The 14,954-nt window shown below is 46.9% G+C and overlaps 1 protein-coding gene across 3 annotated transcripts in view; it reads right to left on the reverse strand.

Moving 5' to 3' along the window:
• Nucleotides 1–14,954, reverse strand: part of FAM135B (family with sequence similarity 135 member B) — a 300,914-nt gene that overhangs the window by 18,307 nt on the left and 267,653 nt on the right. For all 3 annotated transcript variants that reach the window (XM_079139217.1, XM_079139216.1, XM_079139218.1), the window contains 2 exons: nucleotides 8,675–8,829; nucleotides 1,343–3,323 (listed from right to left, as the gene is read on the reverse strand). In XM_079139217.1, coding sequence (XP_078995343.1) covers nucleotides 1,343–3,323; nucleotides 8,675–8,829 — 2,136 coding nt within the window. The remainder of the gene's footprint in view (nucleotides 1–1,342; nucleotides 3,324–8,674; nucleotides 8,830–14,954) is intronic.

Below are 14,954 nucleotides of genomic sequence, written 5' to 3' on the forward strand. Positions count from 1 at the left end.
CACATTAGGGCTGTTTGCCCCGCACTCCTCTCTGTTGGGCACATCATCACTGTCCCGACATCATCCTTACTCTGGAATGTTGTACCCCAGTGCAGATGTCTTCTCCAGTAAGATGTTTCTCCTGGCCACCATTCTATTGATAGCCATTGTCCCCAGACAAACTAGACCCCATCCTTCTGGCTCCAAGGAACACACACATCATCACCTTTTCTCAACTGGATGTCTGCTATGTACTTGTTGGGTTGATGACAAGGGTCATTTGATAGGTATTTAGTATTCTTGACTAAAGAAAAGGTTGGATGTGACCTGACTGTGCAGTTTCCCTGGAGGGAAATCATTAGCCCATCATGTCACATCATCCTATGTATAAGACACCTATGAAAACTGAGTCAGTAACCAATATGCCACTTCTGGTCACTTTGAAATAACTAAGATGTTTTGGGAGTTCCATTGTTTTGAGAAAAGTAATAGATAATTGCTTAGAACATGTGAAAATATACAGATTTTGTCTATATATGAAAATGTATATAAGGATACATATGAACTCTAGATTATGATTTTCAACCTATTTTAATGCACCTGTGCCAATTTTGTTGCGATAGTCACAGAATTTTAAACTTGGGACTTAATGGGTAATATGTAACAATAGTTTGCAAAAAAGTAAAAAGATGAGATACATTGATGAAATGACTCTATTTTATACCCTATCAAATAAATAGTTTCTAAGTAGGGGAGAAATGTGAATAGAAACCCTCCACAGGATGAAGAGTGGATTCTGGCATTGCTGAAGGAGCCATGTACTTCAGACATTCAGTCCTAAAGGAGGCTCATGAGGCAAACCTGGTGAAGAATTTCCATTCCCTCACAGGCTCTTTAAAGCCCTTTCAAAACGTGCAAAGACAGAGCGATTATGGCATTCACAAGGGAGATGTGTACCAAAATAAAACTTGAACAAAATTTAAATGTCCACCTGTCAAGAAGTTTGTTCATCTTCTGGAATACTGTGGCAACATCAACATGATGATGTGACACAGAATTATAAACATAGAAAGATAATTCCAATATTTTATTAAGTTGAGCAAAACATGTAGGAACTGTCAGAATAATCCAACTTCTGCATAAAGAGCATGTCCTATGTGAATATAAAGGCCCGCAGTAAATTGTGGAGGAATTTACTACAGAGCTGTGATGTTCAGAGGTGGGCTTATTGGTAAGCTTTACTTCCTTATACTAGTCAACCTTTTTTACTTATATGATTACTCACCTCAGAAAACAAATATCTCAACTTTTAAAGACAGGGTGAAGTTGAGAGTGGTTGGGTAGGTGCCCGTCACAAGCTTACCTGAACATCCTTTCACTGACATCCTCCTCCAGCTTGCTCGAATGGGTAGAAACAACCCCGAAGGACCCTAGAGGCTGATGGGTAATGGGAACTGGGGTCTGTTTGGAAGAGAGTCCGGCCCTGGCAGGGGTCTCCTTGGGCACAGATGAGAAGGGGAGGCAGGTGGCAGTGCAAGACACAGACAAGTTGACAACCTCCACAGTCTTCAGGCTGTCCAAAGTAAAGGTCTCTGCAGAGGCCAGCGGGGGACCCATGATGGAAGCGCCCGTCCTCAGCTCTTGGTTTCTCAGAATTTGGGAGGGAATGGAGTGAGTCACAGTGGGGCACACAGTGCCTGCTTCGTGTTCAACCTCCGGGAAGGCATTAGGTCCTCTACGCAACGCCACGTGGTCCACGGTGCCAGGCACACTACTGTGCTCCGGATTCAGGGTGACGGGATCAGAAGCTGACGTACAGCTGAATTCAGGCACCAGGTGGTGAGACGTTTCCCCGACTTCTGAGATGCTGCTGTTGGAGAGGATGTGTTTGCTCACATTCGAGTCTTTAGGTCTGCCCTTTGGGGTTTCCACGAGTGCTCTATGCACCGACCTGGTCCTGGGATTTTCAAGTGCTATAATACGTGGCATTTTTAAGTTGAGACCTTTGGTTTCGACATCTGGAGTGTTCTCAGTCCTGCCATCTAGACGATAGTGGCCTTGAAGTTCCAACTGGTTCTCTTTACCTTTGGGGATGTCCATGTAACCAGGGTCCTGCTGTTTGGCAGCATGTGAAGCTGCTTCCATGAGGGACCGACCTGCCCTGGCATCCTTGGCTCCAGACCCACCACACAGCTGAGAACCATGCTCGGGGGACCCTTTGCTCTTCTGCGTTTCCAAAGCTTCAGCGAAGCCCCCCTTTCTCTTCATGGTGTCTGCACCTTCATTTGAGTCTTCTGGGCTGCTAATTTGGGGTGCAGATGCAGATTTGGTCAGCTTGGTGAGCGCCAGCTCACGCTCTTCCTCCTCAAAAGGCAGAGAGCTGATGGAGGTGAGGGAGGCCTGGATGCCGCTTGGCAAGCTGGTGTTGCTTTCTGTGTGTCCACCCTCCAGGGAGTTCCTGTGGAGCGCATGTCTTCGAACCACCTGGTGCAGGACTTCACTGGCTAACTCCAGGGCCCTGCTTCGGGCCTCAGACCAGGCCACTGAGCTTGGCTCACTCTCGATGCCTGAGTCAGATATGATAGAAGAAGACCTCTTGATGGCCCCAGACAGCGTGGACAGCTCCTCCTGCTCTTCTGTGTGAGGGTCCTGGAAGGAAGACCGAGGATCCAAAGGCTCTGTCATGGTAGCGCTTAGTGAGGGCTCAGCGGGGGTGAGCCTCAGGCTCAGTAGCACTGGCTTACCCTCTGGGTCTGCTCCCTTTCCTAGAGTACTTAACTCGGGGACAGTTGCTTTGTCTGAAGAGATGGCATTTTGGTGATTTCCACCTGCTATTGCTTTGCTTGGTACTGTCCTATAACTGTCCCTAGGGCTTCTCCTCTCACTAGGGACTTCCATGGGCTCAGCTCCGTGGGGGTTCTTATTGCTAGATTTCACCTCAATGTAAGTCAGTGTTGGAGACTGTGCATCCTCTGGGCCTGAACTCCTCCTAGGGATGTCCACATCTGCCAGTGGATATGTTCTGACTTCAGACCTTTGACCAGTCCAACATTCATCTTCAGGCGCACCTTTTTTGCTCTGGAATTCACCAATTGTCAGATACACCTGAGATTCGGAGCACACTTCCACAGAATTTCCAGTGGTCACATGCTCATCTGACCCTGGACACCTAGTAGCCTGGTCATCAGAGTCCACTTGAGGTGGTTTCCTAGTAGATAAGACAAGATCTCCCCTAAAAGATGATTTTCTATTTACAATATGGTTCTCTTCTTTGTCTTTTAGATTCATTATTGTGTGACTTACGGCTGGAACTTTGAAATTAGGATAAACACTCAAATTGTGCCCTACGGGGGGGGAAAAAAAGAAAATTATATTACAATTTACAAATCTATATTCACAAGTTATGCAAATAGTTAATCATGTAAAAAGTAATTTGGCAGTCCTTTATTTCTTTTTTAAGGGAATACTCCCCTGGAGATTCTTAGAATTTCCCAGGACATAGAAATCTTTTCTCCCCCAGGGTGGTCCAGAGAATTTATGTTCACCTGCTAACTCATGCTGAAGTTTCTAAATCGTTCATACTAATAAGCTGAATCAGGATGGCAGCTGGCCCTGGCAAAAGGACCAACCAAGTAAAGAGAGGCTTAGGGCCTATAGTCAAGTCACAGCGGTCTGACCCCTGGGGAGAGATGGAGATAGCACTGTGGCCAGTGGTCCATCCGTCTTTCCCACATAATGAAGCCCAGTAGGAAGCCTACACTGGCTCAGGAGAGATGCTCCAGGAGGAGACTGGCCCTGAGAACACTGAAGCTTCCTCTCCGGGGCCACAGACCTCAGGCTCCGGACCTCTTTGGAGTCTTATTGTGTCTGTTTCTGTCTTCATCTGGCCCTTACTTGTATCCTTTGTAATAAGAATGCGATCATAAGTATAGTCCCTTCCTGAGTTCTGTGTTATTCTAGCAAATTACTGGACCTGAGGGGGCAAAGGGAACCCAATATTCATGGCTGTTGGCTAGAAGAGTGGGTGGCCAAGCCCCTCAGCTTGTGTGTGCATCTGAAGTGAAGTCAAGCGTGTCAGGACGGTGCTTCAGTGTGAGTGTGAGCTGACTCGGTAGTGCCTGGTGTGCGTGGCACTAAGGCAGTGTCTGATCGTCACTTTCATTCACTGTTCACTTATGAAAGTGTGTTTAATGGGTCTCAAGTCAGAACAAAAGGCATTTTCCTGCTTCTGCAGTAGTTTCAGATGGAGAGAGCCGCGGAGCCAGAAGAACTGTGTTCCTCCTGGTGTGGCCATTTTCCAACTGCAGGGCCCCAGAGAACTTTGGGGTCTCAAAGCTCCTGGTATCGTTGCTCACCTCTTCTGCCCTAGGGAGGCAGAGCCACCGTGGCCAAAAAGTCAAAGCACCAACCAGGGACACACGGGGGAGAAGAGTTCCATTTTGTCCAGAAAAATGCTGTCAGGTTTGAATTCTGCAACCAGGTTAATCACCCCATGTGACAGTCATGGCACAGGAAGCTTCCAGACTCACACTGAGCTTCACAGGCTGGTGGCAGGGAGCCAAAGCATGGTATTTCTCTCTCTCCTTTCTTTAGCAGACACTATTCCCTCTCTCAGTGTTTCCTCCCTTCTCCTGCTCAGCCTCCCCTTCCCTCCTCCTCCTTGCCTCTGTCTCTGTTTGCCTCTCTGTTGGTCTTCATCTCTCTCTTCCCCTTCTAAGACATAACAGCTGGACCAGAGTAACTCTCTCTCCTCCGCCTGCCTGCATCACAGCTCTGATAAAGCCGTGTGATGTGATTCAATTTCCACACATACTAAACAAAGAAAGGGGGGCCATGTTTTCACTTTCTTTTCAAAACTTGCATTCTCTATCTGGTTCTGAATGTCACCATAGAGCAAATCCTCCGGACACTATCTGAAAACTATGTGAGGCTTTGAGACCTTATCACTTGATGAGTCTCCGTGAAACTTGTGACTGGTCAGGAAATGGTGAATCACCCTCACTTGGGCACAGCTGAGCCTCTGGAGAGACTGAGGAACTCGCCTCCCCTGAGAGTTTCCCTCAGCCCACAGATAGGTCCACATCCCTGCTGCAGATCCTGTGTCCCTCCACACAGGCCAGGTGCAGCACACCCCGCCCAACCCACGCCATGTTCTGTCTGTGCATCTCGTCTCTGCTCCAGGGAAATTGGTCTTATGTGACTCTCTATAGTCCCAGGGCCAGGATTATGGCTAAAACATAGTGGATGAATTGTGTGTATAAAACGAATTGATTATGTATGAGCTACCAAAATGTGGAAATGCATTCTACTGTCATGTACAGCTAATTAGAAAAAAATAATTTAAAAAAATTGAGACTAGAACAGAAATCTAGCAAAACAAAGATGTTGTGCTTATTGATCATAATGACTTGGAAAAAATTCACCTCAATATCATTCAGTACCACAAATGGTACAGACATGCTCGGTGTCTTTAATCCCCAGACGAGGCAACCAGTTAGGGCGAGGGGACTTGGACATCTGTTTAAAGAGTGAATTTCTCTGCCTCTGAAGTTGCGTGGACTGTGCAAAGCTGTGGGGACAGTGAAAGGGTGTTTGATCTCTAGGGAAGAGGCAGGAGGGGTGTGCAGGCAGAACACAGCGAAGTGGGGCAGTTAAACTCTCTGCAGGACACTGTAATGGTGGAGATGTGGCCTCAGGCATTTATTCAAACCCAGAGAAAAGCCCAGAGTGATCCAGGTATCCAGTGCTAAGATGTCCTGACTCCAACCAGTGTTCTGCTGGGAGATGCTGACGGGATGAGGAGCACATGGGATAGCTATACCTTTTCCTACATCCTTCCTTTGCTGGGAACCTAAAATTACTCTAAAATAAACTATTATTTTAAAAAAGGAAATGAAACCAAACAGAACTGAATGTGTGCAGTATTCTGGGGAATACAATTGAGCTCTTCAGAAAAGGAAGTAAGGCACACTAGTCAGGGGACATCATGGGCAAATGTTTTGTGGGATGCAGTTTGGACATGAGTGAGCTTCTGTGCAGATGGAGCCAATGTGAAGAGGGAAGGGGGACTGGGTTCAGGCAAGTGGAGAGAACCTGCAATGTGGGTCAACTCAGTGCATGTGTGGATATGGAGTCAGACCTGACTTTACAGGTTGTAGATTCTTGGAATAAAAAGCCTTTCTCAGATTTATCATAGACAAACAAGGCAGGATACAGGAAGTTCGGTGAGAAAGTGGGTTGCAAATATGACTACAATGTAGCTTCTCCATTACAACTGAGGAAAGGAGAGGGGCAAAGGGTCTAATTCCAAGAGAATGGGTTTGGAGTCAGACACCAACAGATAAGAGTAGGAACTTGAATTCCTCATTGCTTTGTGTCTGCCACTTTTTCCAAATGTCTGATAGAGGGATCTGTCCATTGTTCACAAATTCCTACTGAAGTAGAAATCACTACTCTTTTTCCAACTTCGTACAGTTAACTTTGTTGGGAAAAGACTCGATTCAGACAGTCTGTCGGACTCTTGAGGCTTTGGGCAAACCGTTCAATTGCCATGGGCAGAGGCCTAGGAGGGAAGTGGGGGATGACAGAGAGTCAGGACACCTTTGCTGAGTGTGTGGTACCCAGAAGACCGTCAAGTCATGGTGCGGTGGTGAACTATGAGTCAGTGCTATATTTTAACATGGAAATGGAACTCTTTCATTTCCCATTTCACACCACACCCAAAGGATGACTGCAAGTGTATCTCACAACCTCAGGACAAGGAATAAATATCAAGGCCACCAGGTTCTAGAGGAAAAAGGAAGTAGTTCTTTGTGCCGAAGTTTACTTTGTGAAGGAACAAGAAGGCCAAACCCAGCCTTGGGTTTTTCATGGCAACACATAAGGTGGGAAAGTGGTGTGGGGGATGGGTGCACAGCGATTCAAAGGCACGTGGAAAGAGATTCTTGGAGACAGCTGAGCGCAGGGTGCCTGCCTGTGGTCCTTCTAGGAAGAAGGGACAAGTGTGCTGGAGTCCAGCCTCAAGTCCTTTAGAGAAGCTGCAGACACACTGGCCCTAAATAGCATGTAGGTGTGGACAATGAACAGCTTAGAGAAACAGGCACAGGCTCAGGCACATTGTTCCTAGAGAGACCTCCCCCAGCCAGGCCTTGAGATTGTTTAAGGCTCAAGGGTGCTGACAGGTGAGGTGGAGGGAGAAGGGTGGGCAGGGTAGCCCCCAAAGACTGAGGTTGAGCCTCCAGCCAGGGCTGCAGGAGGGAGGCCAGGAGATAAGGCGAAGCTGACTTATAGAAAGCAAAGGTGTGTGATAAATGGCACAGGTGAGTTGAAGGAGTGACATTTATAATCACTAGGATATGGATCAGGATGTGTAGGAAAAAAGACTGAAGGACAATCCACAATGAACCCTGAGGACCCTGATGTCACAGCCTCTGAAAATGAGCACTTAGTTCATTTAATCTGTAACTTCAAATTTTCTACAGATAATTTGAAGAATGGTAAGGAAGATGAACTTGCAGACATACATACAGGCACACATGCACAGACACTTAAGTGTAGATACATCTGTGTAAGTGTTTCCCAGTCCAGCCTGGTGTACGTTTTAGCTGTCATACCCCTGGGTAACACTAGATGTCAGAGTACAACTGAGAACCAGATTTATGGATTTGCAAGGTGGCACTGTCCTTGGAAGTCCCTTAGATTTATGGACATACAAAAAGTCTCAGACTGCAGCACCTTTGAAATTTAGCCCCTTTGCCCCTCATGTAAATGTTGATGCTTAACAGGATAGATTAAAGCTCCTCAGGGGAGATTGCAAGGCAGGGCATGGGCTTCAGAGTTCGGGAGTGTGTTGGAATGTTGGCTCATACCCACGTGGTCCTTAAAAGAGGCTTACACTCCTCCTGCCTGGGTTTCTTCTCTGTGAAATAAAGTTCTGAGGTCATTTATGGGATTAAGAAGAGAGAGCATTGAAACCTCAGCACAAGGTGCGCCTAGCAGTTCCTGGGCCCTGAAGACATTGCAGGTCTATTAGTTGGCTGGGTTTCGAGTCAGGGCTGTGGGAGGGGACAGAGAACAGACATTCACTGCACATCCAGGTGCCTGCCCCCACCTCCACTTTTCCCCATCGACATGTGAGTCCTTGAAAAACTGCAGCACCAGCCAATAAGGACAAACACATTTTCTCTTCTCCCTGATACAAGTGGTCCGTCTCATGAATCTATATCCTCAAGCAGCATGCTTTCTTGAAGGCTTTGCTTGGTTCACAGCATGAAGCAGGCATTTCTGAGAATTTGAACCCAAATCATTAAAGTTCAACTGGAAGTGACTTTATGTTTAAATTGCACACTTGAAATAATAAAGGACCTTCCTGTACTTCCAAGCCACACTGGTGTATGCATGGGGGCCTTCAGGGGAGATTCTCATTCTGTAGATGAAAACAGGCACTAGGTTCAACTCTGCCCCAAAGGACCGGGGAGTGGAGGGGGTTTTTACTGTAATTGGTCCTTTGTTAGATCGATTTATCAGTGTCCCTGAAATAACCTCATTTCAATTAGTTCCACTTTAATTCTGTTCCCCTCTGTGAACTGACCCTGTGTTAACTTGGTCCCACTGTTGTTGGGATACAAATTGAGTGACCACTAGGACCCTGTGGAAAGCCTTCTCCTGAGTCTTTGGGAGACAATGGAGGACGAACCTGTCGCAGGGCAGTCCACGTATCTGTCCTCAAAGATAACTGGCAAGGTGTTCCAGTCACCGTCAATGTCCAGGCACTCTGCGGGCAGCGGGGGCATGCTGGTGAGGTACTCCGAATTCCGGATGTCCAGAGACAGCTGACTGTGAGTCTGTATGCTGAGGAGAACACGGAGAGGGTGAGCATCCGGGGAAGCCTCGCCACACCCCTAATCCCAGGGAAACGTTCGGGAGAGCTCTCGCAGACTCTGGTCTTCCTTTTTTCCCTCCCACTCACTTAGCCCCCAGCACCATAGTCTGCTGTGTTTGGGACCTGGTCCAGGTGCTGGGGTTAGAGGTCATGAATGGCAGGATTAGCTGAAACACAGAGGTCTGTCACATGTCATTTAGGGAAACATCATGAATATCACGCTCGTGGGATGTGGGCTGAGTTTCTGAATGGCCAGTGATTTTCAGTTGGAACTCTGGAGCGAAACCTTTATCTTTGCTTCTCTACCTTGTACCACTTTGACTCTGAACCATATTTTGGTATGTTTCACTGAAAGACCATCCAAAGTAGTTTTGTATGGGTTACAACGTGTACACTGGCATCCTTGACTAGGATGGAAGTTTCCCTAGTTCAGGAGTCATATTTTTCCATGACTCCACCTAGGATTTTAAAAATGCTATATATTTTTTCATGACACAAACATCCTTTCACCAATAGAAATCATTAATGACAGTTAATCATTATTTTTAATTAAAATGCTGGGGTGTCGCGAGATATTTATTGCCTTCTTCTTAAGTGCCTGTAGGAAGGGAGAGTTTATTTTGTCCTCATAAAAGAAAAACATTAAAGTTCCACCATTTTTTTCCATAACAACTTAATCTCTTTTCCCTGAGAGAAGAGGGCCTCCTCGTGCAGTTGGTGAGTTTGGTAGAAGGGCATGCGTAGCTAGTTTCTGACTCCCTGTGGCTCTCTTGAAGCAGCCTGGACCCTGCAAGCCCTGAGTTCACTCTGCATTTATGCAAAAACCTCTGCCCCCATCCATCAGTTGAGGGGCTGGGAGCTCTGCAGGGGCTCAGAGCAGCTTCTCCAACCAGCACCTTCACTAACAGGTACTGTGAGATGAGCATAGGCACACATAAGTACATCTAATGTACAGATACCTCATATCATGCATATTAAACATACACAGTCAATATTATTTTATATACATATCAAGAAAAATTAAATATGTGTATTTTATTTTCTTACTTTTCAATTGGATTTTTACCCACAAATGTGAAGAAGGGAATTTTTTTTCTCTTCTTCAAAGCCCTGAAGGCTGCTGTAACTTCCTAACTCTTTAAGTATTTAATGCTTCAAATGTTCTTCTCTTAAAAGTTAGATTTTTTTTTCCAGCCACTTCTGTGTTTTGCAACACCATCTAAATCTGGAACCTCCAACCAGTTTTTAATTTATGAATATGTCAACTGAGCACCAGGGCACTTGGGCGAATGTGGACCACTGGGTTTGAACTTACACCTAGGTCTGCAGCTCACAGTCAAGAAGAAAGCAAGAGCTGAAGCCAGGGACCACAGCCCAGCAGCACGGACGATGGGCGTCTGCTCCGAGACACAGGGAGCAGATACCATCTCCTGCAGGAACACTGCTTCTTGTGGGGGGGCTCTGGTGGGCGTGACCGAGTACCTAAAGCAATGCTCAGTATATGCTGAGAAATGGCAACACTGCCAAGGGGCACAAAAGAACCAGCGCCAGCCTCTGGCCACAGCCTCTGAGAAGTGTCTCGGTCAAGATGCTGTGCGTGATCCTTAGACACGGCCACAGGAACACTGCGGCTTAGCCAGACAGGCTCAGGGGAGCTGCCTGGCCCTCTTCCAGCTTGGCACACAGCACAGAAGCTCCCTGGAGGAACCGGCAGGAGAGTGGTAGTGTGCTGGCAGAACCACAACTTTGTCAGCTTCTTTATCAAGACTGGTTTGAAGAGGTGCATATGGGTGCCCAGCTGTAAAAGGGTGGACTGGTGATGGGCGATTATGGATATGCCAACTTGACGGAATCAAGAATACTCAGAGAGCTGGTAAGGCATACTTATTCTCAATCGTGTCAGCCATTATTATCAGTGCTTTAGCTAAAATGGAAGTGCAGGTGGTCTGGCATCAGAGTGGAAAGATGGGCTGCCCCAGGGGCATTTGTGAGGGTGTTGCCACAGTTGATCGGCATGCAAGTTGGTGACTGAGAGGGGAAGATCCGCCCTCGACATGGATGGCTACCATCCAGTTAGCTGGGGGCCTGAATGGAACAACAAGGTGGAGGGAAATGTTTTGCCTTCTTTTCTGGAACCAGGATGCCCGTAGACATCAGAGCTGTAGGTTCTCAGATTTTTGACTCACACCAGCAGCCCAGGCTCTCCAGACTTAGGCCTGGAACCGAGAATTACACATCGGCTTCCCTGGGGCCTGAGATTTTCACACATGGACTGAGCCTTGCTCACACCGTCCCTGGTCCTGTAGCTTGTACATGGACCATGGAGGCACTTGTTGGCCTCCATAAAGGAACGATCAATTCCCCTAGTATGCCCTTGCCATACACCCTCTATGACTTCATCCCTCTTTTCTGTCTCTCTGGAGACCCAGACACTGCTTGACCGCAGCCAGTGAAGAGAAGCACTCCCGGCATGGCCCCCCTCCTCCACAGCGTCCACCAAACAAGAGCACTGCCCTGCCCGCCTCCTCCAAGCCCGAGCACAGCTCTACATTTTACAAGATCCATCACCTTCTAACATACTGCATGCTTTGTTGATTTATAATGTGTGTTGTTGAACATTTATCTTCCTCCTTGAGCATCCGTTTGTTCACTGATGCGTCCCAAATTCAGTGAGCAATGCCTCCACATAGGGGGCAATCAAAAGTATCTGTGAGAAACTTCTCAAAAGAAATACAAAGGCCCAACAAATACATGAAAAAATGATCAACATCATTAGCAATCAAGGAAATGTAAATCAAAACTACAATAAGATCTCATCTCACTCCAGTCAGAATGGCAATGATCAAGATACAAACTATAAATGGTGGCAAGTTTATGGGGGAGAAGATGCACTTCTGCATTGTTGGTGGGACTGGAGACTAGCAAGAAAACTCTGGAAAACAGCCTGGAGATTCTTCAAAAGACTAAGAATGGAACCACCATATGACCCAGCTATCCCATTTCTTGGTATTTTCCTGAATGGTCTAAAATTGGCAGACTACAGCAATACAGCCACCGCAATGTTTATAGCAGCACAGTTTATAATAGCTAAATCATAGAATCAACCCAGAGGCCTATCAATAGATGAATGGATAAAGAAATTGTGGCATATACATACAATGGAGTTCTACTCAGCCATAAAAAAGAACAAAATTATGATATTTGCCGATAAATGGATGGAAATAGAGATTATCATGCTAAGTGAAATAAGCTAAACTCAGAAATTATGGTATTTTCTGGTAAATGGATGGAGTTGGAGAATATCATGCTAAGCAAAATAAGCGAAACCCAGAAAACCAAAGGCCAAATGTTTTCTCTGATATGCAGATGCTAATTCACAATAAAGAGGTGGGGGGGTAGGAAAGAATAGAGTTAGTTTGTATTAGGTGGAGGGGAGTGAAGGGAGGGGAAGGGGTATGTGGGTAGGAAGGATAATAGAGTGAAACAGACATTATTACCTCATGTACATATATGACTGCATGACCCATGTGATCCTACAACATGTACAATCAGAAAAATGAGAAATTACACTCCATTTATGTATGATTTATCAAAATACATAAATGTATTTTAGTGTCATGTATAACTAATTAGAACAAATAAAAAATTAAAAAACAAGAAAAAGAAACTCAAAAGTCAAATGTTTTCTCTCATATGCAGAAACTGGAGTAAAGGAAAGGAAATGGGGAGGGAAGGATAAGAAAACATAAAGACAAAGGGAATATGAGTAGCATAGAAGGAGACCAAGAGACAGTGTGAAGGCTCGGGTAAGGGGAGGGAAGCAGAATGAACTCTTAAAACTCATGAAACGTGCATGTATAAATGCAGGACGGGGCTTCTCCTTTATGCATAGGTAGAAAGAAACAATCAAATGTAAATTAGTAGATGCGTGAAGGAGTCTAGTAGAAGAAGGAGAATGGGAGAGGGGAGGGAGGACAGGAGGGAAGAGGGAAGGGAAAAAGGGGGATCAGGAACGGGATCAATTCCTACGCATGTATGAGTTTTCCTGTGCTTAACTATAAAGCTCTAATAAAAAAATACGCACTGAATGAGTTAGTTAATCAACGTGGTGTATGAAAGGAAACTGAGGGCCGCATATTCCCAGACCCTCTGTGGAGTCCTGAGGACAGGCGAGAAGCCACAGGAAAGGAGTTTGGAGATGGAGGTGAAGTCCCCTTCCTCCACACGCCTCCGCTGCACGCCCTCCGCGGAGGCACGTACGAGGGAAGACACTAACGTGGAACGAAGCCTGCGGGGGTCAGCCTTGCCCACCTGCCTGTGAGCGTGCAGACTCCACGCATGGCTGGTGCTCAGCTCCCAGCCCCTTCCTCTCTATCTGCATGACACTCAGGGCACTGGGCATGCATGCAAGCCCACCTGTCTGTGTGGCACTCACAGCTTTGCCCTCAGCAGGCATCCCCAGGCTTCCCTCTGTCCATGCTGAGCAGCAAGCTGGGAGGAGTCTTAAGGACAATGGTCTGGTGCATCTCCTCCTGATGCCACTTTACCCTGACTCCAGGAGTAGAGGCCAAGCCTATAGACACTTCTACTTTAGAAGTTGGAAACCACACATTTGATCCAGAGGAGCCATAGGATGGGGACTACAGGTGTGGCCTCTGGACTCCAACAGGGCCCATTTCTGCCTCTTCTGCTGGAAGCTCTACAAGTCACTGAACCTCTCTCAGCCCAGGTTTCTTCTTCACAGCAGAACAGCAGTGCCTACCTCATAGGCAAATGAGAGCACTGAACAAGCCAAGACATGTAAATGCACCTGGACAGCTTCTTACTAAAACAATCTCAACAGGTTATGAGCACCTGAAGGTGGGCAAAACGCCTGCTGAGGCCAACCCTGTTGCAGGATGATGTTTATTAAAAAGTTACAGAGTTACAGGTATTGACAGGGAGCATGTAAACGTCAAAGGCATATCTTGATGATCACATTATGGCAATTAATACACCAGTGTAGGTCTCCCGAGCCTTATCATGTCCATCCACCTTTGGCCGTCAACAACCTTCCCCTAGCACCAGCTTCCGGTGTGAAAAGCACTAGTGAGTGGTGGTGGGAGAAGGGGGGACATAAGCACAACTGCTTGGACTTGTCCCAATCAGCTCTTGCCCTGGAGATCACCACCTGGGGTCAGAGGCCGACCTCTCCATGGCACCCAGTACAGCTGCACACACCCAGGAGTGGAGTGCTCAAAGAAGTGTTTCCACTAACACTCCAGGCTGCTGCTACCCCTTCCATCCCGCCCTGTCCTATCTTCGCCTGAGACATCTCACCAGTGCTGCTCCAAGCCTGCCCAATTCACCTGGCAGTCCATTAAGTGGCAGTGACCTCTGCTTGGAGAAGCACCACCTAGCACATGCTTGAACAAGACTGGGCTGGCCTGTGCCCTCGGCACTTCCGCACGTCCACCCTGATTCCGGAGCACAGTTATGCCTCCTTTGTCAACAGGACAGCCTCCCGGAGGCTCCATCCTCTCCATGGGAGCCCACCCTTCTCATACACAGTTGCTGGCTTTGCGGTCCCTGCACACCTACCCCAACAAGTCTCAGTCCTGCTCACAGCACCCTGGGCCTTTTCTCTGCAAATTTCCTCCATCTGAAATGACCTCTCCCTCTCTGTTCTGTACATCTTGTCCTTGATGGCCTCGCTAACAGTTCCTTTCCTCCTGAGCAGGAGATCGTGTAGCCTAGTCTCTGCCTTAAGTTAAAGTCTCTTCCTAATTGAATTCTTAAAACCTACTCTAACCTCTGACAGTTCCATTGCAGGACTGAGTATCTGCAGGGCCCAGTCTGCACCTGATTCTCCTCCCTAAGGCCACCTTCCTAGGGAGACCTTCTCTGACAGCTCCTTAAACTAGTCTTGTCTGTCCCTCTCATACTGAGAGCTATTTCTCCATGCACATCATTAGTGGGCAAATTGTATTTATTTATTTGATTTCCACCACTAAAATAAAAGCCCCACGAGGTAAGGAATTTGTCTCTGGTTCACTCAGAATAGCCAGTACCCAAAACTGTGTCTGGCATGTGTTCCATGCTAAATAGTTCTTTC

This window comes from Sciurus vulgaris, assembly GCF_902686455.1.
Source record: "Sciurus vulgaris genome assembly, chromosome: 1".
NCBI lineage: Eukaryota > Metazoa > Chordata > Mammalia > Rodentia > Sciuridae > Sciurus > Sciurus vulgaris.